We start from the raw sequence: 22,979 nt of genomic DNA, 5'->3' as shown, positions 1-22,979 counted from the left end.
ACCAGTGATTAACCTATTTTGGTTTGAGTTTTATAAACATTTGAAATTATTTTATTTTTATAATAAAGTAAGATATTATATTCAAACATCCCATCTATATTCTATTTATATATGCTATTGACATTATATTTGTTTTAGAAGTTAGGTTTCTCTTCTATGATTAGGTCAAGTGAAGTGTTTTTTAGATAATATAATTGTTTTGATTTTTTCCAAGTCATTTTGTTAATCTATTGCTCATCTAATTGATCAAAGTCAAATTGGAAAGGTTGTAATGCCCCATACCCGTACCTGAGACCGGGATAGGATACGAGGCATTACCGAAATTTTCAGAATAATTTCAATTAATTTATATTATTTAGTATTCATTTCCATGTTTCATGTAACATCCTTTTCATATATTCAATTCAAAATATCATATAAATACGATACAATACTTAAATTTTCATATTTACATGCTCATTCAAGGTATCCGAACCTACTGACTAAATTGCAAAAATACCAAGATTTAGGGGCATATTGGTAATTTACCATTTTCCCAAATTTCACCCAATCTTAAATTGATAATTTCATTCAATTTATTAATTTAGATAATAAAACAATTTATTCCCTTCAATTTGGTCATTTTTGACATTTTTACAAAATTGCCCCCTAAAGTTTTACTTTTATTCAATTTAGTCCATGAGCTTAAAACATGCAAATTAGCCATGCTAACTTAATATTCATATATATTTTTCCTCCTCCTCCTCTCCATTCCACATCCTTAATGTATATAACATTCTTGTAAGTACGATTTCACAATTTACTTATTAATGCTCACATCAATCTTTTCACACGAGTCATAGTCACTCAATTATTTATAATTTGAGCTACAGAGCTCAAAATTAAGATCCGTAAATTTTCCCTAAAACTAGACTCACATATTATTCCACCATAAAATTTTAAGAATTTTTGGTTTATCCAATTAGTACAGTTTATTCATTTAAGTTTCCCCTGTTTCACTATCCAACAATTCTGACCTCTCTTCACTAAAAATTAATTATATCACAGTACAAAACTCGGATAATGTTCCCATTGATTTCTATTGAAAATAGACTCATTAAGGATTCTAAGCATATAAATTTGAGACTCTAATTAATTTTATCCAATTTTTGGTGATTTTCCAAATTCAAAACAGGGGAACCCGAATTCATTCTAACATTGTCACACAAAATTCATTATATCTCATAATTTACAAATCCATTGCTTACACCGTTTCTTCTATGAAAAACTAGACTAAATAAGCTTTAATTTCATATTTTATTCATCTTCTAATTCGATTTCTACAATTTATGGTGATTTTTCAAAGTTAGTCTACTTTTGCTGTCCAATATTGTTTTAATTCAAGATGTTTATTACCATTTTTCCTCTAAATTTCAAAGGTCATACAATTCAGTCCTTGCTCAATTAGCCCATCTATTAAGCTAATTTTTCTCAATTAACATTTTATTCCATCATTCTAAACTATTACACAATCTTTGAAAATCAGAATTTTAACACTAAACCTTAATTCACAAATCTTTCACAATTAGGTCCTAAAATCAATATCTATTGAAATTACTTGATAAAATCATCAAAAAACAAAATCAAAGCTTCAAATTCATTTTATTTCATCATAAACATCTAACACTTATCAATGATAGCTTTTAATTTTGTTCATAAAATCAAAAACTAATGAATTAAACACTTGGACCTAATTGTAAAAGTCACAAAAACATAAAAATCTCAAGGAAAAGGGTAAGAATTGAACTCACATATGTCAAAGTATAAAAAACCAGTAGCTTTCAGACCTCCCATGGCATTTTTGCTAAAGAAAAATGATGATATCTCTAGATTTTTCAAATTTGTCTTGTTTTATATGTTTAATTTACAAAATTTCCCATTTTGCCCTTGTTTCTCCTTGTCTTTTTTGCTGATTTTCTTGTCCAACCGTCCAGCCCATACAATTTGGGTCCAATTGCCTTTTAAATCCCTCATTTTTAATCACTTAAACTATTTATCACAATTTAATAAATTTTGCACTATTTTCAATTTAGTCCTTTTTAATTAATTGACTAACCAAACGTTAAAATTTTCTAACGAAACTTTAATACTAACTTAATAACACTCCATCAATATTTATAAAAATATTTATGGCTCGGTTTATAAATCCGAGGTCTCAATACCTCGTTTTCAACCAAATTTACCTGATTAATTCTTTTAAAATCGCAAAATTCACTAATTAAAAATAATTCTTTTAAGTTCGCCCTTGGCCTATAATTATTATTTGTTAAAATTTCTATGCTTAATCGTCGGATTTAGTGATCTCGAATCACTGTTTCCGACACCACTGAAAAAATTGACTGTTACAAAGATTGGTGTAATATATTCATAGAATGTTTGACCTTATATTAGGGTGTTTGGGGCAACTAATTCGATCCTGTAACTTTCCAAAAGCATTAAGTCTTTGGATTTTAGTTAAGAAATCATTTTTAGATTTTTGGAAAGATTTTGTTATTTCATAATATGTAAATATCGGTTCTTCAGGATTCCTTTTAGCTTCTTTGATCAATTCTTTCCTAATTGATTGACCTTCTAGTGAATTTTTAATATAATTTACTTGGTTTCCTATTGTATAAAGACTTAGATTTGTATAATTGTTTTGTTCCACTATCATTTTAACATCTTTTGATGAGATTTGTTCTCTTGCATCAAGAGATCTCACTCTTAAAGGACTTGTTTTTATTCCGATCTTTTTATGGATTTATTGGACCTCTATAAAATAAGGATGCTGAGATTCAACTTCTCCTTTATTTATTTTTCATTTAGTGATTTTTTATATTATATTAATAATTTTCAAATAATGCTCTTCAAACCATTTAAAGAATTTTATATCAAACTTATGGACCCATAAATTTGTAATACTTTCTGGAGAATGTATTCTTTCTCATTACCATAATTTTTAAGGTAATATTGTCCTTTTTTTTATTCTCATTGGAGTAGAAGTGTTTTCTACACCCCTCTTTACTGATTTCAAAAGACTTGTGAAATTTATGAATTGTCATCTACTGTTGCATTATTTTTTATTAATGAGTATGTCAGTAACATATTAGGTAAATTTGAAGGACTTCTTTCTTTTATAGCATAGATAGGTTGGAATATATTTGAAGAATAATCCATTTCTTGCAATTTGGTTTTAAATGTAGATGGCATGGAAGAGATAAAGCTTTACCTGTCCTAAAATTTATTCTTTGTGTTTCGAGATTTGATTCTTCTTCTAGATTTAGTTGTCTAAAGGTTGCACTAAAGCTTCCTATTTCAAGAGAATATCTTTGATGTGTTGAGGGCACTCTAGGTGGCCTATTGAATGTGAATTCAAGAGTGTCATCTTCGTGTTGAACAATCGGCTTAGTGAAGTATTTTGAATAGGGATTGGTGCAACAAGATATGTAGCTCATTCCAATCTCCATCTGGCAGGGAGTTAGATCTCATGCCATTGTTATGTTCTATGTATTGTGGCATGGGAACTTGATGTATCTTTTGGTCTCATCATTTGTCCAAGATCCTTTTTGCAAAAACGAGTCATCCCTTGATGGCATTATCCATCCAAAACCTTCTTCACTAAGGGAAGATCACTGCTTGACATTGTCACCTGTTCGAGACACTCTCCAAAAGCAAAGGCTATTTCTTAGCCCTTTTCGTATGAAAACTTCTCCCATGAAAAAAAGACTCTTTTAGAAGCCACTCGCAAGTAATCGCCTGCCTAAGATTATCACACAAAAAGGGCCACCTCCATCTTGCAAAGGGAAGTCATCATGAAGACGGACAAGAAATCCTCTCTTCACCTTTGTGAGGCACGTTTACATGTTTTCACCATCTTCTTCCTCATCATTAGAATGTGTCATCCAAGAGAATAATTCAAAAAACATGTCTTCAGATTTTAATTTTATATACAAACATATTTAAAAACAATACAACCACTATATTGAATCATAAAGAAATAAAAGTAATACAAAAATATTTAAAATGTTTTTTAAAATAATTATTGATAAAATAATAAATTTTAAATGATTTTATAAATTAGAATTTAACTTATGTGACAATATTAATATTTTAGAATATTGTGCATTCAAATTCAAGTAATTAAGAGAGTAAATTTATTTTTAAAATAAATTAAATTAAATTGATAATTTTTAATTAAATTTATGTGGATTGATTCAAAATTCTAACCCATACGAATAACTAATTAAATATAATAGCATATATATATATATATTCTGTTACTCAATTTAATGAATCGATTTTCTCTTTCTTAATGATGGAGTGTGATTTCTTCCCTTTATTTTTAAGATTCACTTTTGAGATCTATTTAGGGAATATTAAACCCTAAAAGGGAGGTGTAGTTTTTTTTGTAATAAAAAGAGTTGTACTTTTTAGTTATTGTAAATAATATAATATTATATATATTTATGTGTGTGTATGTAATATATAAATAATACTACAACTGCTAGCAGCCTTAAACCAGGGAGAGGCGAGAGGGACAGGGAGAGAGTGGTAAGAAGCCAAGTCGTTTGTTTTGGTTTTGTTCAGCAGAAATATGGAAGAACTGTTGAAGGACTTTGAAGTGCCGCCGAAAAACTCGTCGGAGGCGGCGTTGAGGCGGTGGAGAAAGCTTGTCACGATTGTTAGGAACCCTCGCCGGCGGTTCCGAATGATCGCGAATCTCGAAAAAAGATCCGAAGCCGAACAGCAAAAGCTCAAAATCAAGGTTTTCATCTAGTTTTCCCCTTATACTTTTTATGAAAATTCCGTTATTGTCTTCCTTTTTTCTCTGAAGTTCTCCACTGAACTAGCAAATGTACAGTTACGATATTAATCAACTCTTGGATTCAAACAAAATGAAGGCCATTCCTTTCCAACCTTTTTTATTTGTTAAAAATTTTTACTTGATCGTCGGAGGAACCAAAGGGACGGCTAGGAATTTTCATTTGTTTTTTGGGCAACTGTGGTATACTCACAGATTAGGGAATCTCATTTCATTTCATTTTAACTTATGCTAATTGAGGCTAATTAATTAATTAATTTTAAATATTAGAAATTACGATTTGGTGGATCGGATCCATTTGTAGTCCCCTATAGTTAGGGAACATATTGTCGTACTTATCTGCAAGCACCAGTGATGTACTGCCACGTTTGGGGCACCTTGTGGTTGAACATGGTCTCTCCATTAAGATGGTGCTGTGGCAATCACTGATTCGGTTAAATGCTTTTTTAGCTACGCGTTTCTGTCTTTTTGGTGCAATTTAAGCTACGCCTCCCGCCAACTAAATCATCAAGAAAATCTATTCCTGCCGTCGCTTTTTACAGTGGAGAATCCACTACTGCAGTACCATAGCTTTCAATTTTCTTATGGGTTGTGATCCGCTGGGTTGATCAAAACAAACAACTCTAGTTGAGCGATTTATCAAATTTTCAAAAGTAATTTATAATGATTACGAACAAGACCTTGTTCTTTTCTTTTTGAAAAAAAAAATTCCTTTTTGCTAAAAAAAAACTACTCAATCCATTTAGCCACTGTAGAAATCGAATTTATGATTGGATACAGAATATGTATTCCTTTAACATTTATATTCAACTTTTTAGGAGTTTTTTCATTTAATATGCAGTGGGATTCGTATGCAAGAACTTGGAAAAAGAATTAAAAGTTAGATCATCATGATGTCATGGGTTTGAAAGTAATTAATAATAGTTTTGAGAGAAAGTCAAACGAAAACGGAGTTGGTGCCGGTTACTCTAATAAATTATGGTGGTTTCAGTACAGTTCCGTCTTTCTAGAGTTCCTTGGATTTTGTCTTTAATTTTGGTTGTGACGTAGAGGTAGGGACTGAATTTAAAAAATCTAATTTATGCTAGGCCAGAATTAATCAACGTTTTTGACTATAGATGATAAAGGGTTTCTAACGAAACTTCCTTGAAATTTCCTAGTAGGTTTCAAATGGACCCCAGGTGTATTGTACCGTATTAAATACGATACAAGCTATGGGGAACATTTATGTCAAGGATAAGGATGGCTTTTAATTTTGTCCCATTAGCTCTGCAAGAATCATGCCCTACCTGTATTATTTGTTCCACTTCACATATTTCTTATCCATCATGATATAAATAGATTTGTTCGTTTTGTGGGGAATCTTTTGTGTTTTAAAACTAATAATGCTGTTTAGTTTATTGCCTTCTAAGCTTTGAACTGTCGTGGCGGTCGACTTGTCTTCTAGTTGCAATCTCTATGATTAAATCACCATTATGCAATATCATATATTGCAGTTGTTGCGTGTTTTACAAGCTTGGGATTAGGAATCTGATAAAAGAATGCCATTTCAACTAATGTTTGATTCTTTAATGCTACATTTGGGAACATGAATTCATTTGTTACATAAATTGTAAGAATGAAATATATGCCTTTTATATATTTGGAAAGTGTAAAATGCATGAAATTCATAATTCTTTTAAGAATTTCAAATTCACTACTATATAGTCATCCAACAAATCTACGAATTTGAGAAATGATCATGAATGCCACAATTATATGAGTTATCACTCAATTTACACTATTTTTGAAATCTAAGTTCCCAAACTCTACCTAAAGTGCTCAGTTTCTGATAAAAGGAAGATATAATGGAAATGGTGTAAATGTGTCAGTTCAATTAAAGGGTTGTTTTAAAAGCTTTGCTTGCGTCTAGAGAGCACTTTTGAATTTTGATAGTGCTGTCGTTTCATGTTAAATAAAGGTCCAGTCCTAACAAATGCCCAAGCTAAATTTCTTTTGAATAGGTTATATAATATTTATTAACATCATCTGAAGTTAAAAAAAAAAAAAAAAAAAACCACTTGTTACAAAGACATGGTGGAAATTGTATAAGGCAGGGATACGGTTGATGAAATGAATCCTGGTAAGAATACCTTATTCTTAACAGAACGTTTTTGATAAGCCCAAATCCTTTCCATTATCAGTATTTATCTTTCTTATGTAAGACAAGTTTCCCCTTGAGCATCTAAATCATTTACTTTTAGCTGGTAATATATAATGAGGGTTTTTCTTTTCCTTACAAATTCTAATGAGATACTGGAACATGATACAATGTTGTGCATTGAAGATCATAAATATCAACAATAATCCAAAAATCTTCTTCGGGAAGATGACTGGGAACATTTTGAGATTGCTATTACAATGAATATACTATTATTGTTATGATAAGAATATCTTTTAAGTTCTGCTACAACACCAAGTATCACTATTGCAATGAATATACTTTATTTTACTAAACTACTTTGACCTTATAATGCATCTAATCTATTTATGACTTTTTCCCCCTAAACCAGGAGAAAATTCGAGTTGCTCTTATTGTTCAGAAAGCAGCTTTGCAGTTTATTGATGGTATGATATGCAGTTTTTCTGTTGGAACAATGCTTATATGATACCCCTTTTTATGTTATCTGTTTCTCATGTATAAATCAACTGATCCTGTGATCATATTCAGCTGCTGGTCCACCTGATTACAAGATTACTGACGAGGTTAGACAAGCAAAATTTGGAATTGAACCAGATGAACTTGCTTCTATTGTTCATGGTCATGATATAAAGCGCTTAAAGTCGCATGGTGGAGTTGATGGGATTGCTGAGAAAGTCACAGTCTCCCTTGATGAGGGTGTCTGCTCAGAAAACGTATCTACTAGACAAAGGATCTATGGCTTCAACCGATACACAGAGAAACCTCCAAGAAATTTCTGGATGTTTGTTTGGGATGCACTCCAAGACTTGACCTTGATCATCCTTATGATTTGTGCCGTGGTGTCTATAGGTGTTGGACTTGCCACAGAGGGGTGGCCAAAGGGAATGTATGATGGAGCAGGAATTTTACTCAGTATAATCTTGGTAGTATTAGTTACTGCTATCAGTGACTATAGGCAGTCATTGCAATTCAGAGACCTTGACAGGGAGAAGAAAAAGATTTCTGTTCAAGTTACAAGAGACGGACGTAGGCAGCAAGTTTCTATTTATGACCTGGTTGTCGGCGATGTTGTTCATTTAGGTATAGGTGACCAAGTTCCAGCTGATGGGCTGTTCATATCGGGATACAGCGTGCAGATTGATGAGTCAAGTTTGTCAGGGGAGACTGACCCAGTTGACATATATGAACAAAAGCCTTTTCTTCTTTCAGGAACCAAAGTTAGAGATGGATCAGCAAAGATGCTGGTCACAGCAGTTGGTATGAGGACCGAATGGGGGAAGTTGATGGAAACTTTGAATGAGGGGGGAGAAGATGAGACCCCACTTCAGGTGAAATTGAATGGTGTTGCTACAATTATTGGTAAAATCGGCTTGACATTTGCTGTGCTCACATTCTTGGTCTTAACAGTAAGGTTTCTCATTGAGAAAGCCCTCCACAATGAGTTCACAAAATGGTCCTCAACTGATGCATTGACGCTTCTGGACTACTTTGCTATTGCAGTAACAATAATAGTTGTTGCTGTTCCCGAAGGATTACCATTAGCAGTTACACTGAGCCTGGCCTTTGCAATGAAACAATTAATGGATGAAAGGGCACTGGTCAGGCATCTCTCTGCATGTGAGACAATGGGTTCTGCTAGTTGCATCTGTACTGACAAGACAGGGACACTAACCACAAACCATATGGTAGTTAATAAGATATGGATATGTGAGAAAATTAGAAACATTGGTGGTAATGAGAACAAGAGCATTGATGAGCTGGAGATACATGAAAGTGTTTTCAGTATCCTTCTGCGTTCTATTTTTCTAAATAGTAGTGCTGAAGTGGTGAAAGATGAAAATGGAAAGAACTCCATTTTGGGAACACCAACAGAAACAGCACTGCTCGAATTTGGGCTTCTTTTGAGTGCTGATCTTGATGCATACCGAAGACAGTTTAAGATTCTCAAGGTTGAGCCTTTCAATTCAGACAGGAAGAAGATGTCTGTGTTGGTGGCTTTGCCTGAAGGCAGAATCCAAGCTTTTTGTAAAGGTGCACCTGAAATAGTATTACGTATGTGTGAAAAGGTTGTTGATTCCAGTGGGGAAGTAGTTCTTTTATCTGAAGAACGAGTAAGAGATATAACAGAGGCCATAAATGGCTTTGCTTCGGATGCTCTAAGGACTCTGTGTGTGGCTGTTAAAGATGTCGGTGAAACTTTTAATGAGAATGGTATACCTGATAGTGGCTATACCCTGATAGCGGTTTTTGGGATCAAGGATCCTGTGCGTCCTGGAGTCAAGGAAGCAGTTCAAACCTGTCTAGCTGCTGGAATTACTGTCCGTATGGTCACTGGTGATAATATTAACACTGCAAAAGCAATAGCTAAAGAATGTGGCATACTAACAGCAGAAGAGAATGCCATAGAAGGACCAGAGTTTAGTAGCAAGTCTCCTGATGAGATGAAGGACATTATACCAAATATTCAGGTTCAAATGACCATAAAAAACTTTTTATCTTTTTATTCATGCTTCATGAGGTGTACATTTTCTTGAACACTGTCTTGATTTCAGGTAATGGCACGGTCAAAGCCTTCCGATAAGCTCAATTTCGTAATCAATTTGAGAAATATGTTTGGAGAAGTTGTTGCTGTGACTGGTGATGGGACCAATGATGCTCCAGCTTTGCGCCAGTCAGATATTGGACTCGCTATGGGGATAGCTGGAACAGAGGTTTGTATGCATTCATAGTTTTATTTAATGACGATATGATTCTAACAAGCTTGGATGTGTTTATCTTCTTGATTTTGCTCACATATTTTGATGTTATTCAGCATCCTATGTGACGTTAGTTTATTGTTTATTCTCTTAATGTTTTCATTGGATGTCATCTCTCTCCAGGAACATCTTTGTATTTCATTTTGTTTTGTTTTGTTTTGTATTTCATGTTTACTACCGTATTATTTATATTTTATTGACTTTACTGAATTAGTTTATCCATTAAGAAATAGGAAAACAAATTGTTTTCCGAAAGTAACAAATTTTAACTTTTTCTTTTGGCCTTTTGACCGAGGTTTATCAATATCTTGGTTCCAACTTCCATTTTTAAAGATTGCCTAGGTGAAATATTTTGAGCTTTGGATTTTTCTCCACTCCTCTTTCTAATTGGATGTTTCTCCCATTCTCTGGAAAAATGGCCTTCGTAATTTTGTAAATGACTCATCAAAAGAAATTTTTGGATCCATTGCTGTTTTGTTGCTTCCATTTTTTTGGTATCATTTGAACTTAATTCTCTCAGTTTCTATATGTTTTTTTCTTTGGTTTTTTTTATTTGGATAAGCATGCTTGTTTTTTATCAGGCATGTCCTTAATAACTTTCTGTCTGTCCTTGACATGCTTATAGAAGATATTTAATCTTTTTTTGGATGAAAGACCTGTGTATTTTTGTTAGTGGTCTTTTCTTTCTGTAGGGAGATGTTTGGATAACCAAGATATCTGATAAGTTTTATTGGATTGATTTAAAGTTGTTTTATTTTATTTCTTTGTGCTTGATACCCTAACTTTTTTTTCAAGCTGTACTTTATGAGTCTATAATTATCAGCTAATAACTTTTATTTGTGCAAGTAAATCATTTTTTTTTTTTGTGAACTGCTGGAAATATTTAGGAATAGCAGCATAGTAACATTTAGTTCTTGAGGTATGTAGATTGGATTAAGATGTATGTTTGACAATGTCATTCTTTTTTATGAAGATATCTGCTATCAGACTACAATATTTGTACTCTGGGCTGACCTTGTTTCTATATCAAGTTTTTTAGCATTCTTCTCTTTCTGCTCTGACTTTCATTTTGTTAATGCCTTGATTGTACAGGTTGCGAAAGAAAATGCTGATGTCATTGTAATGGATGATAATTTTGCTACTATTGTAAATGTAGCCAAATGGGGACGTGCAGTATACATAAACATACAAAAGTTTGTGCAGTTCCAGTTAACAGTTAATGTTGTAGCTCTTATAATCAATTTTGTCTCCGCATGCATCTCAGGTGTGTTGTTCTGTGAAGCTTTTGTCATACATGTATTATATTTGTAAAAATTAAACACTATCATTATCATTTGCTGACCTGTGCATGACTTTCCAGGATCTGCCCCTCTCACAGCTGTACAATTGCTTTGGGTTAATATGATAATGGATACTCTTGGGGCATTGGCACTAGCTACAGAGCCTCCAAATGATGCATTAATGAAAAGGCCGCCTGTTCCAAGGGGCGCAAGTTTTATCACCAAACCAATGTGGAGAAATATCATTGGCCAAAGTATATATCAACTAATTGTCCTTGGTGTTCTCAATTTTGATGGGAAGCAGCTTCTAAAGCTTACGGGTTCAGATGCCACCACTGTTCTGAATACTGTGATATTCAATTCATTTGTGTTTTGCCAGGTATGATTTTTCAGATTTAACAGCCACTATAAGCTTCTTTGGCGATAGCTTTTTATGCATTTGTTCAGTTGGATGACAAACATTCTCACATTATCAGTTTAAGATGATCATTTGATCAAGACACACCTCAAAAAGTTTCAAGATATCTCTATTTCGAAGTGTGCTCATTGTCAGGAGCTTAAGGCTATAATTTGTATAGGTCAATGACAAAATGATAGTGAAATTAGTAGAGAAAATTGTATACCATCTCATTAATTAAAGTCGGAGGTAGATTCAAGGGGATAAGCAGGAGCCTTGGCTCCTTATTTAGTCTCCCAAAACTATATAATTCGATCCTCTTTAATAACCAAAACAGACTTCACCTAGAACAGAACGTGATAGCTCATCCTCATTTGGTAGAGGAAACGTCTTTAATTATTGACTTTTTCTCTTTGGATATTTGCAGGTGTTTAATGAAATAAATAGCCGTGAAATAGAGAAGATAAATATATTGCGGGGCATGTTTAGCAGCTGGATATTCCTTGGCGTGATGGCTTCGACAGTAGCATTCCAAGTGGTGATAGTTGAGTTCCTTGGAACATTTGCCAGCACTGTGCCTTTAAGTTGGCAACTATGGCTACTTTGCATCTTAATTGGGTCAGTTAGCTTGATTGTCGGTGTGATTGTGAAGTGTATCCCTGTTGAAAGAGCAGCTGTTAAGCCAAAGCACCATGATGGTTATGATGCACTTCCTAGTGGTCCAGAACTTGCATGAATTTTGCCAACTAAAAGTGGACTGAAGGTTCCTTCCTGATGTTCTACTTGAATTGCCGTTGGTTTCTTCACAGATTTTGATTCTTGGTTGGTTGGGATCCTTAAATTTTACTTGTTTCATTTTCCTTCTCTTTTCTTCAGATGTCCTTTCTTCGCCGGAGTGATTCCAGCCCTTAAGTTTTGCTTAGGAACGAGTTAAGTTCAATTGGACTTTTTGGAGTTCACAAACCGTTTATGAATTCTCTATATTTTTATACTAATTTTGAGTTTTGTATTTTTGGATTTATTTTGACAAAATTAACTTTTAGACATTATTTTGTAAAGTTTCAATTTCCTTTTATAATTTAAAAATAAGAAGTTATTTTCAAGTAAAAATAATGAATTGTTATGAGTTTTTCTAAAAGTATATATATTCTTTTATTTAGAAAATTTAAATTATTTTACTAATTTAAATATGAAATATTTATTTTTACATAATAAAAAATAAATTTTGATTTGATTCAGGTCATTGTAATTTTTAAACTTATTGGTTTATTTTCCTTCCTCCGTTATTTTTTACTATGTTCAACTGTGGGTTAATAAGTAGTATCAAAGGATGGTCGGGTTAGGAAAAGTTTGAGTTTAGAAGGTTTGTTTTAAAGAATGTTTTTTAAGTTTGAGAAAAGGTGTTGTCACAAATTGATATTTAAAATTACAAAAATTCTTTACCTTTGCCTGTGATTTGGGTTTCAAATCATGAATCTCACTGTAAATTTTATTTTACCCTTTCAACGTGGTGTTTGTGGTGAGATATATCTTAATTGTGGGCAAACTCCCAGCTCGGATTTTATATACAACAATAGAGCTTTCACAATTTAGGCGGAGGCCCATGGATAGGATGGAGGTTCGTGCTTTATTTCAAATAGAAAGCTCAAAAGGAAAGAGGCGAGACTCCACCAACTAATTCGAGAGAAAGAACTATTCAATTACATAAACTATTATAGGTAACATGGGAGGGAGCTTGATGGAAAACACATATTTTCCTCTTAACATTACGCACACTGGAAGAAGCTAAAAATGGGAAGGTCTCCTGTCTCCCCAAATAAATAAGGGTAAGAACACAATACAAGGGAAGGCATGCATGTGTAGGCAATTAAAGTACTCTACAAAATACCATATTCACTAGGAATCTGCCCTTTAAATTTCACTATACTCTTTCATGAAAACACAACATTCCCAGGTCCACTAAATTGAATTTATATCGGTAAAATGTGACGTGACATGTCATTTATCTAAACCTACGCTTTGCTTCTCCATAAGCAACAACACCAAGGACAGTTATTGTATAACCACCGATGCCCACAACTGTTACAGGATTTCTGAACAAAAGTATTGAGATGACAACAGCCACAGCACCTTTTGCATTGCCTAACACCTGACCACAATATCAGATGACAAAATGCAAGCACAAGCTGAAATTTCATTTTATTGCTGGTGAAATGCAAAAGAGGAATGTCCAACTAATGATGCGCTTTTGGTTGAGCTTCCAGCTATGTGAACGCTTATGATAGTTTTTCTATTGTGATTCCTTTCCTGGCCACTAGAGAATTTAAAGGGCTTAAGTATGCTATTCTTTAAGTCTAACACTCACACTCGATCATTAGTGAAGGCATGAATGTGGACTCCGAGATCCCTTAATACATCCAATAAAGGACATCTACCTCCTATGCAACAAAAGGCTTACTGAAAGCAAAGCATGCATGCAGTACTTAATCAAAGCCTTTTTTTTTTTTTGTTAACGAGACTACGAAATGATACTTGCTAATAAACTTGTATAACCTACAACATTCCAGGAAAGTATAAATGATGGTGAAACAGTCATTTGTGTAATGTGATGAAAGTCAATCACAAGTTATTCATCTATATAAGCCAAATATTATAGCTATACTAGTGTTCTACTTGTGCAATTGATATAAAGCAGTTACTGACATCACCTTAGTGAGATTCTTTTATGAGTTTATCAAATTTGATGAGAATACCTAGATACATTAACGTGAGACATTGTTTAGTGCTGAAAGTCAACATTTACTACTATAATCCGTAGATATAGATATTAAAAAATTAAGCTAGAGGAAGGCAGAAGATATTGAACCTGGAGTGTTAATGCACTTGTATGTTTAGTCACCAAGAAGTTTGACAAGTTGGCTGAATATGCCATTGTTGAATTAATGAAAAGAAGCAGCCACATGTATCTGTGTTGTTTTCCAAGGGATAAGATGACTTCTAACACATTGGGCTCCATTATAATTACTGCAGGCACTAAAACTAGAACTGCAATTGGGGACATATAGAGTAGCAAATTCATCGAGTTCAACTTTTCTCTGTAAGAATGAAACGCACAAGCAGGTCTGTTAAGAGGGGAAGACAAATAGAAATGCTTGTAGGATACAAGAGAAAGACACAATCTGATGGGGGGTATAGGAAGAAGCAGAAACATTAGGCATCCATAACTCACTTTCAGATGATAGTAAAAGCCTTTGGCACTTATGTAGGAAGACTTATTTGGAAATGAGTTTTTTTCACATTAGAAAAAATGATGTTAATGCAAACAATTATATTACTACAAATCATCACCAATAGAAATTGAAATAATAAGAAATTTAAGGTCCAAACTTTTGCTCAGACTAATCGCTTAACTTGAAGATAAAGGGTATGTTAAATGCAATGTTTCTTCTGGTTGTCAACAATTACAAAGACCCATTTTTGGTCTACTTTCATGTCATTTTCTAGTTGGAATTTAGACAGAAACTAACGGTGGAAAGTTTTTCTTTTCATGGTTATAGTTGACAATGTCCTCTTCGTCAGGAAAGCTGGCTACCATCTATGCAGTCCTACATTTAAGAAAGGAGAGGAAAAGAACTCCACAATCCTATGTCAGTTTTTTTTATTTTTTTGCCACTTTTTCTCCCATAAATCAGGCTTTCAAAAGTTTTCCTCCATTTAACCTGATTTCTTCCCCAAAATATAATATCTGTAAGGGACACATGGAAGAAATGCACCCCTCATGACAGTATATTCCCTTTAAAAGATTGAAATACTAAATAATGACAGTAAAAAATAAACTTAATTGCAGCATTTGACTACATGGTCTTTCACTAACAGAAATTGTAGGCAACTTAACTTTGGTGCAAATCCAAGAGATTACAAGAGAATTCCCAATGCTCAAAAGAGAGGAGGGACAAAATAAAACCTATATGCACTGAAATGCACAAAGAAATGTGGCAATGCAGATGATGAACTAATAAAAATAAAACTGTTAATACCCTTCAGAAGAAAGCAGAATGCCCTGAAGAACAGATTTGAAGGCCCTTGCGGCAGTTGCACTTAAGCACATAATGAATCCAAACCAGTGAAAACCTGGTTCACCCTGCCATAAAATTCATTAACCAAATAAGTTTTTAGGGAAGAATTAAAGGTAGCCCAGCACTGCTGAAAGTTACTTAGAGCTCTTTGTCTCTTTCCTAGTTAACAAATCATGAACTGAATGACAGGGTTTTGAGAATAATTCCTTTGCCACCAATTTTGCAGCATGAATTGATGAACAAGGTGCAAAGACCAACAAAACTTGATTTGGAAACTTGACCAAACATATTTAGACAGCATTATGGAATGAAACAATGGTTTCTGTATTTAAGCACAGTAAAGAAACGTCACTATGGTGCAGCCCGAATAGGCCATAGCTATGCTAGTGTAGCAGAGAAATGTATTAACATGGGCAATAAACCTGCCTTTTCCTCCCCAAAATATAGTGGAGTCCAAGGTGGAACGATCTTCTTTCATTTGTTTTCTTTTTCATTTTCTTGGGGAAGATTGGAGGGAGGGAGACAGTTTAACATGATGCAGCCAAAAGATTTTGCAACAATAGGTTCTTCTATGTGGTGGTCAATTATACATCAAAGAAGGAATTACTTGTAAACAGAGTGGACACCCCAAGCCAGTTTGATTGTTTTTTGCTTCTCTACTTGTTTCCTCTTCTAGAAATCTCAAATTCTCAAGCCAGTTTGCTTGTATTAGTTATGAATCTAAAGCTATACGGTCAATACGGCTAATCACTATGCAGCCAGTATCTCGCATAAAGAAACATTGGTCCCAATGACATTGCAACTTCTATTACAAAGGAAGTAATTTACACTTTCAGTGCACACCTGTTGCAGATTATTATCAAGATATTGAATTACACTCTGAATGGCTTAGTGCTGGACAAATGTTACAGTTGGAGTTCTTGGCCTAATGAGATGAGCTGTACATCTATAGTTTATCATCACAAGTGGCACAAGACCATCCTAAAGGATATACAAATTAAACAAGTGCGATCAATAACTGAGTTCTGAGATACCGCATGCATAACTTAAGCATAACTACACCAACATCTACTTTTACTTCAGATTGAACGAATTTCCATAGTTTCAAGATATCTCGCTTTCTAGCTGCAATTTGATGCAAACTGCATACAGCTTTACTACGACTTACAGAACAAAGACAGCATGAAATATGTCTACGTCAAAGACAACGAAAAACGTAAAAGCTACAAAGCTTTTGCTGGTTCCTATTGTTTCAATTTATTAAACTAATTAATCATCTATGCCGATATGGACTAATTGGTTAAATTTTAAATTACAAATGCATTACCATCGTTAATCTCTCACAGTTATATTATACACTCCTTATGATTTATGGTAGTCAGAGATCAGCATACATTTACAACTAATTATCATAGACAAATAACATCAATAGTAATACAATTTCAGATCTATAATCTCACCACTTCATACACATTTACACACACACAAAAAAAAAAAAAAGAGAGAGACAAAATTACGTAAAGAACCTAACCAAACATAAAAGTAGAAGGTTTCTTCATCTTATCACTAAAAGATCCAAAAAGACCGAAAAAAAAGGAACATACCCCACTAGCAATGACAACCCCAGCAACAACAGGAACAAGAGCACCATAAGTAACCCAAGCTTCTCTCTTGAAAGTCATGAAGTAAGCAAATAAGGCAGTGAAAAAGGGTGTGGTAGCACCAACAGCCTGGTTAAAAGAGACAGGGAGGTATCTTAAGGAAATGTTACCTCCAACAACAGAACCACAAAAGACAACACTTAAAGTTGCAATCTTTAGGAACTGAGGCCTGGATTTGATAGGTTGAAGAGGGACAAGTTTCATGAACACAATAGAGACGTAACTGAGAAAAGCACAAGCTGACATGTGGCACATTGTTAAAAAGATTGGGAATCTGAAACCATAGTTGGAAAGTAAGAATTTATTTAAGAGAAGAACTCCAATGTTTGAGGAGTACCATAGGATTATAAGTGAAGCTATGAAAAGGGTTTGCTTTTTTGTTGAAGAGGATTGCTGGGTTGATGACATTTTTCTAGAGTTTGGAAGGGTGGAAGGGAAAAGGGCTGGATCTATTGTTGATTAAAAAACAGCAGCAGAAGAAGAAGCTGTCATTTGAGCTTCAACGGAAATTTTGGCTTTTGCGGTTATTTATTTATTTATTTTTAAAGGAAAATATTCGATAAAAGACAATTTTAAATGGTTTTTCGAGTTAACTATTTATTAAAAAATTAAATGATTTTAAATAAAATTTTATAATTTGTTAGTTATTAATTATTTTATTTATTTTTTATATTCAATAATTATATTTAATAATTTTTAATTATAATAATCTAATTAATTATAAAAATATTTTAATTATTATTAATTAAATAATAAAGGTTTAATATAACCACTTACCATTTTAGAGAATATAATATATACAAATATAATTATGTTATAATTATAAATAATGCATCCAAATAAATATAATCAGAACTATGATTACATTAATAATCAAAATACATTCATATACAACCTAAACATTCTTAAAATAATAGATGATAATTGTATTCTACGCTAAAGGATGGGTAAATGTTTTTTGTTTTTTATTTAAGGTAAACTATACTACTTATCACTTAATTATTTTTAAGGTTTTTTTACTCATTTAGAAAAATTATAAAATGGTCACTTAACCAATTATATTTATCTTTTATGGTTTAATTCTATTAATTTTATTAGCTCTAAAACAAAGATATAACATTATAATTTTTAAATTGATGTAATAACAAATTTAGTTTCCAACTTTTATATTTTTTATTAATTTGACTCTATTTATATTTAAAAATTATAATAAAAAATTAAAACCCAATTTTACTAAAATATAGTTTTGTATTCTAAATATCATCATCTTCATCAATCTTTTGACTAAATCTCCTAAGCCGAGATCTGCGCTCACCACCACCACCTTTCTATTCGTATTCTTGGCAGGATTTTGTAGATTTAGAGGTACTTTTTTCAAATACCCAAATTAATAGAAAATATAAAAATTAGCTAAATTTATTACTACACCGTCAAAAAGTTAATAGCAATTAATGAAATTGAAAAAAAGGAAAACAAAGGCAATTAGTTGAAGGAACATATTATAATTAGGTAAGGACCTACTGTGTTATTTTTCTTTAATTTGCGATAGAAATTTAATGGAAAGGAAAATTCTAAAAAGAGCCCCTGAGCTTATTCTGAAGTAGAAGAAACTTGGTCGTTAGAAGAAAAAAAAAAAAAGAAAGGAAAATGATTTAAAGCATGAATGAGGAAAAGAAAAGCTAAATGCTAAAGAAATGGGATTACCAAGTTGCAAGTTAAGAATTACTTCATTTTTTAGAAATATTTTGTTTTATGTAACTTTCCCGCAATTTAGGAATTACTTATTTTCTTAACAACTTTTTAATGTTGAAGTAAACTTTTCATAATTTAAGAATTATTTAACTTTTAGAAATATTTTAATGTTTCTTTTTCTTTTCTTTTTGAAAAACTATTTTAATGTTTTAAGTAACCTTTCATTATTTACAAGTAACCTTTTAATATTTGAAGTAGCCTTTCAAGTATTAAATATGTTTTCAGTAATTACTTAGAATCCTCTTAGTAGATTAAATAATTTTAAAGTAAATTTTCCCAGAAATTACTAAATTTCTTAGAAACCTTTTTTTTTTTTTTTAGAAAATAACAACTCTAGATGATTACATTAAATTATTGATCCCTTATGAAGCATTCCTTGAACTAAGTTTAACGAATCTGTAAATTACTATTATTCGCATGCTTAGTCATTTGGTCAACGGCAATATTCTGAGACCGTGGGATACAATTCCGTTGGAGTAAGCTCATCTGGCTAGCAACATCTCCACTAGAAGGGAATCATCACACTCAAGTTCGACTTGCCTGAATCCTTTCTCCCATGCTATGCACAAGCCTTCCAGAATGGCCCGTGATTCAATACTAAATTTCTTAAAAATATTTTAATGATTTAAGTAAACTTTAATATATCAAGTAACTTACAACGTCAAATATTTCTTCTTAAACTTCATATAAAACACAGAAATCTAATATTCGTTTTTGATAAGTTTTATCCTCTTGAGAAAATACTCTATATTCTCATCGACAGCTTTCTTTGTCATATTAATATATATATATTTTTAAATTTCATTAATATAACATTTATCCATTGAATTTTATTAACAAATGTCTAATGTTTAAAAATGATAAACAAATTATTAAATTGACAAATGCATTTTTTATTACTTCTAAGCCTAAATGCATTTCTAAGAAGTGTAAATCAATTTTTCATTGATAAAATTTAAGGAATAGACCACCAACAAATCCAGATATACAACTCAATGTAGAGGGCTAATTTGCTACAATTAAAAGAGTCAGGGCCAAATTGAACAAATGTGTAAAGGGGTCAAAGGCTAAATTTATTATTATGCCTTGCATATAAGACCAAAATAAACATTTAGAGACACAATTTTAACAAAGGGACTAGTCTGGTCTCTCAACTAACATATAGGGACCAATTTGGCCATTTTTTCAGTAGAGGGATCAAAATGCTATCTAATATATAGTAGAGAGACTGTTATGTGTAGTGTATCATTCATCAGTTCCAACTTCTATTCCTAGTTCCTACCACACACTTCCTATTTATGGACTCCAGGGTCTGACCCAAGTCCTAATCTTATATCCTTTTTTACTGGTTTGCATCAGTATTGTCTCATCCATTACCCAAAAAGGACTTTCTAAGAAAGTCCCACATATCTGAGGACTTCTCAAAACCTTTATTTCAAAGTAAAGGGCATTTTCATTCATGGCCTTTTGTTCATGCTAAGTACCAATCAATCAAAATGATTATAGAAATCCGAAAGGAAAGTGTTTACAGATGCCTTGCATTGTACAGGTATAATCAGACCACTTCAACAAGAAACATGTGAACAATCTCATGGTCCAAACTCACAATCTCATGGTCTCAAATTTTGATGATGTCTGTGCTGTTGCTTCGGAAACATCACCTGTTGACATTGAACCAATGTATGTATTAACAAGCTGAGACCAATGTATGGCACATCAGAACTCAAGATGGTCAAAACAACCACTAAAGCAATGAAGAAAAAGGAAATAAATTCTGACAATAAACATCCATGGAGCGCCATTGCTGGTTGTTTTGATCATTTTGCACCTTTTCATTGTCCAAGAACACCACTGCTATCATTTGAGCAGTATTATTGATGGGTCAAACACACTCAAGCATGTTTTCCTGTCGCACAATGTGCAGAAGATAACACTTGCCTAAGTAAGACCAATATATATATTTAAACTAAGCTATGATATATAACCCTGACAATAAACTCAAAAGTCGTCTGTTTTTCTTGGATAAACATATCTCAGAAGTCTAATTACTCTAGATCTACAGGTAATCGACTTTCTGTTGTCCTAATCCAAAATTACTTGTATATGGTTTCTGGTTCTAGGACAATTCATAACATATAAGCTTCAATATCCAGCACAATAAATTTCAATTCTTACCTCTCATGCACTCTAATTTCTGATCAGCCACCTTAACTGCTTGGACAAGATGGGCAATGCGATATTTGAGTTTTTCATTTTCCATGGCCAGCTTCTTAGCCTACAAGTAGCAAGTCATCGTGCTATAAATCCTATTGTTTTCCACAAAATATTAGACAAAGTTTCAACTACCTTTTCTCGCTCTGAAAGTGTCTCAGCATTTGCATCTTCTAACTTTGCCTGTAATTCACTTATTAACTGGGAAAGTTCCTGATTTCCAGCATCTATATTGCCAACATTCAGTAATCTAATTAGAATCTAATTTAGGTAAGCATAAATTAGCTTCCAGTGGAATACCTCAGCCATTACCTTTATTGCCCGCTAGAAGAGCTTCTAGTCTGGATAGCCGTTCCTTTAATATGAAAAGCAAGCACATCAGTAAGCAGAATACATAATGGAATATTAAAAAGTCCAAATGTTCATATACTGATACTGAAAATATCAATTTTATCACAAGCATTCATAGGACTCTCAAAGGAAAACAAGTTCAAAAAGTTCCGATTATTCAACAAGGTACAATTCAGAAACTAATTAACAGTAAGAACCGTGAGGTGATTTTAAGGGTTGACTATCGACATTGCTGAACAAATAGCTAACCCAGAACTCCAGTTTATGCACAAATGAAAAACTACACAGAAAAAAGCAGAAAATAATTTATTCATGAATTTCAAAAGGATAAATCAGGCCAAGGCAATTTTTATGATTACAAAAATGATAGCAATGGCAGAATTAAACATCTTTAGTAACCCACTATAATAGAATTTCTATTAGCAAAAGTAAAAAAAAAAAAAAAGGTTATACAATGATTAAGAAAAAAAAAAAGAAAGAGGAAAAGAAATGAAAACCTCGGCTTCGGTAGCTCTCTGGTAGAAGGGTTTGAGGAGCTCTTCACTCGCCATGGTTGGCTTCATTGAAACTTAAAACTGTGATTTAAACCCTAATTTAGTGGTTCTATTCTATTAAGAGATGGTCCACGCTTCCTAAAGAACATTTTATACAATATACGGGAGGAACTTTTGGCATATATACAGTATACACATACACTTCTTTCTATACCTGTATCATGCATTGTTTTATTATATTTTAATAATTTTAAATTATATTTAAAAATTAAATAACCTTTGAAAAATAATATGTTCAAAAATTAAAATATCATTCTCGAAATCATTGTTCTTTATAATTTAATACAAATAAATTACTATATATTATAATTCTTATGATATATGTTGCATGCGAATAGTTAAAAAAAAGGTAAACATGTGAAGTATTAATAAATAACAATTATATGAAATAAAATAAGCTTTTCTAAAAAATTAAAGTAAGAAAATAGTAGAAATTAAAACCCAAATCATAAGGACCTAATTATAAAAATCAAAAGTGAACTTAGGTATTAAATCTAAATAAATTAAGACTTCAAATCAAAGATTAAATTGAAAGAAATAAAAAATTCGTAACAATTAATAATAAAATTAAATGAAATAAAGTTAAATTTTTAAAAAATGGAATTACAAAAAGAAAAGGTTAAAAAGAGAAGTTAAATTATAATGTGTTAAAATGAAATATATAAAATGCAAAAAGGAATTATTTATTTGATTCAAAAGTGAAAATGACGTTATCATATAATACTCCCAAATTATAAAAGAGTTAATAAAAGAAATGTTGATTACAAAAACGCATGGCTTACGGAATTTCATAATAACAGGGAGTTGATGTGTTAATCATAGAGCCTCCAAGTTAGAATATACTATTGTTTTTTCTAAAATAAAAATGTATTAATTTTAAAACCGCTTAAGAGTGTAAAAAGTACTCAAATTTTTTAAA

The 22,979-nt window shown here is 32.3% G+C and overlaps 3 protein-coding genes across 6 annotated transcripts; 1 reads left to right on the top strand and 2 right to left on the bottom strand.

The window, feature by feature from the left end:
• Positions 1 to 4,254: 4,254 nt before the first annotated feature.
• LOC108456936 (putative calcium-transporting ATPase 11, plasma membrane-type) lies at positions 4,255 to 12,923 on the top strand. Of its 2 annotated transcripts, XM_017755693.2 has the most exons (8): positions 4,255 to 4,783; positions 7,393 to 7,447; positions 7,551 to 9,490; positions 9,575 to 9,733; positions 10,871 to 11,042; positions 11,139 to 11,437; positions 11,883 to 12,218; positions 12,332 to 12,923. In XM_017755693.2, exons 1-7 carry the CDS (start codon positions 4,613 to 4,615, stop codon positions 12,189 to 12,191), a joined length of 3,105 nt encoding a protein of 1,034 aa, XP_017611182.1. In that variant the 5' UTR covers positions 4,255 to 4,612; the 3' UTR covers positions 12,192 to 12,218; positions 12,332 to 12,923. The 2 variants fall into 2 exon arrangements, with proteins under 2 accessions (XP_017611182.1, XP_017611181.1); XM_017755692.2 differs by having other exon boundaries at positions 11,883 to 12,923.
• Positions 12,924 to 13,133: 210 nt separating this feature from the next.
• Positions 13,134 to 17,721, bottom strand: LOC108454507 (UDP-URONIC ACID TRANSPORTER 1). Its single transcript, XM_017752989.2, has 4 exons — positions 17,136 to 17,721; positions 15,493 to 15,596; positions 14,322 to 14,550; positions 13,134 to 13,604 (listed from the first exon to the last, which is right to left on the bottom strand). The coding sequence occupies exons 1-4, from the start codon at positions 17,598 to 17,600 to the stop codon at positions 13,458 to 13,460; spliced, it is 945 nt and encodes a 314-aa protein (XP_017608478.1). The 5' UTR covers positions 17,601 to 17,721; the 3' UTR covers positions 13,134 to 13,457.
• Positions 17,722 to 20,373: 2,652 nt separating this feature from the next.
• Positions 20,374 to 22,181, bottom strand: LOC108455816 (uncharacterized). 3 transcript variants are annotated; one of them, XR_001866830.2, is made up of 6 exons: positions 22,004 to 22,181; positions 21,468 to 21,510; positions 21,291 to 21,382; positions 21,120 to 21,219; positions 20,724 to 20,850; positions 20,374 to 20,605 (listed from the first exon to the last, which is right to left on the bottom strand). XR_001866830.2 is itself a non-coding variant. In XM_017754367.2 (5 exons), the coding sequence occupies exons 1-5, from the start codon at positions 22,067 to 22,069 to the stop codon at positions 20,547 to 20,549; spliced, it is 360 nt and encodes a 119-aa protein (XP_017609856.1). In that variant the 5' UTR covers positions 22,070 to 22,177; the 3' UTR covers positions 20,374 to 20,546. The 3 variants fall into 3 exon arrangements, 1 of the variants encoding a protein (XP_017609856.1); XR_008270666.1 differs by having other exon boundaries at positions 20,773 to 20,850; XM_017754367.2 differs by lacking the exon at positions 20,724 to 20,850 and having other exon boundaries at positions 22,004 to 22,177.
• Between the last annotated feature and the right edge of the window lie 798 nt (positions 22,182 to 22,979).

The sequence above is a fragment of the Gossypium arboreum genome, chromosome 9 (assembly GCF_025698485.1).
Source record: "Gossypium arboreum isolate Shixiya-1 chromosome 9, ASM2569848v2, whole genome shotgun sequence".
In the NCBI taxonomy this organism is placed as follows: domain Eukaryota; kingdom Viridiplantae; phylum Streptophyta; class Magnoliopsida; order Malvales; family Malvaceae; genus Gossypium; species Gossypium arboreum.
Note: the sequence above shows the minus strand (reverse complement) of the source record. Positions and strands in the feature narration are given on the sequence as shown.

Coding starts and splice junctions, on each gene's coding strand:
- LOC108454507 (XM_017752989.2), bottom strand. CDS start 17,600: ATGTCATCAACCCAGCAATCCTCTTCAACAAAAAAGCAAACCCTTTTC. Junction 15,597..17,135: donor GGGTTGTCATTGCTAGTGGG/GTATGTTCCTTT, acceptor ATTTTATGGCAG/GGTGAACCAGGTTTTCACTG. Junction 13,605..14,321: donor CAAGTGCATTAACACTCCAG/GTTCAATATCTT, acceptor TATTGTGGTCAG/GTGTTAGGCAATGCAAAAGG.
- LOC108456936 (XM_017755693.2), top strand. CDS start 4,613: ATGGAAGAACTGTTGAAGGACTTTGAAGTGCCGCCGAAAAACTCGTCG. Junction 9,734..10,870: donor TGGGGATAGCTGGAACAGAG/GTTTGTATGCAT, acceptor TTGATTGTACAG/GTTGCGAAAGAAAATGCTGA. Junction 11,438..11,882: donor ATTCATTTGTGTTTTGCCAG/GTATGATTTTTC, acceptor GGATATTTGCAG/GTGTTTAATGAAATAAATAG.
- LOC108455816 (XM_017754367.2), bottom strand. CDS start 22,069: ATGAAGCCAACCATGGCGAGTGAAGAGCTCCTCAAACCCTTCTACCAG. Junction 21,511..22,003: donor AGAGAGCTACCGAAGCCGAG/GTTTTCATTTCT, acceptor TTCATATTAAAG/GAACGGCTATCCAGACTAGA. Junction 21,220..21,290: donor CACTTTCAGAGCGAGAAAAG/GTAGTTGAAACT, acceptor TGCTACTTGTAG/GCTAAGAAGCTGGCCATGGA.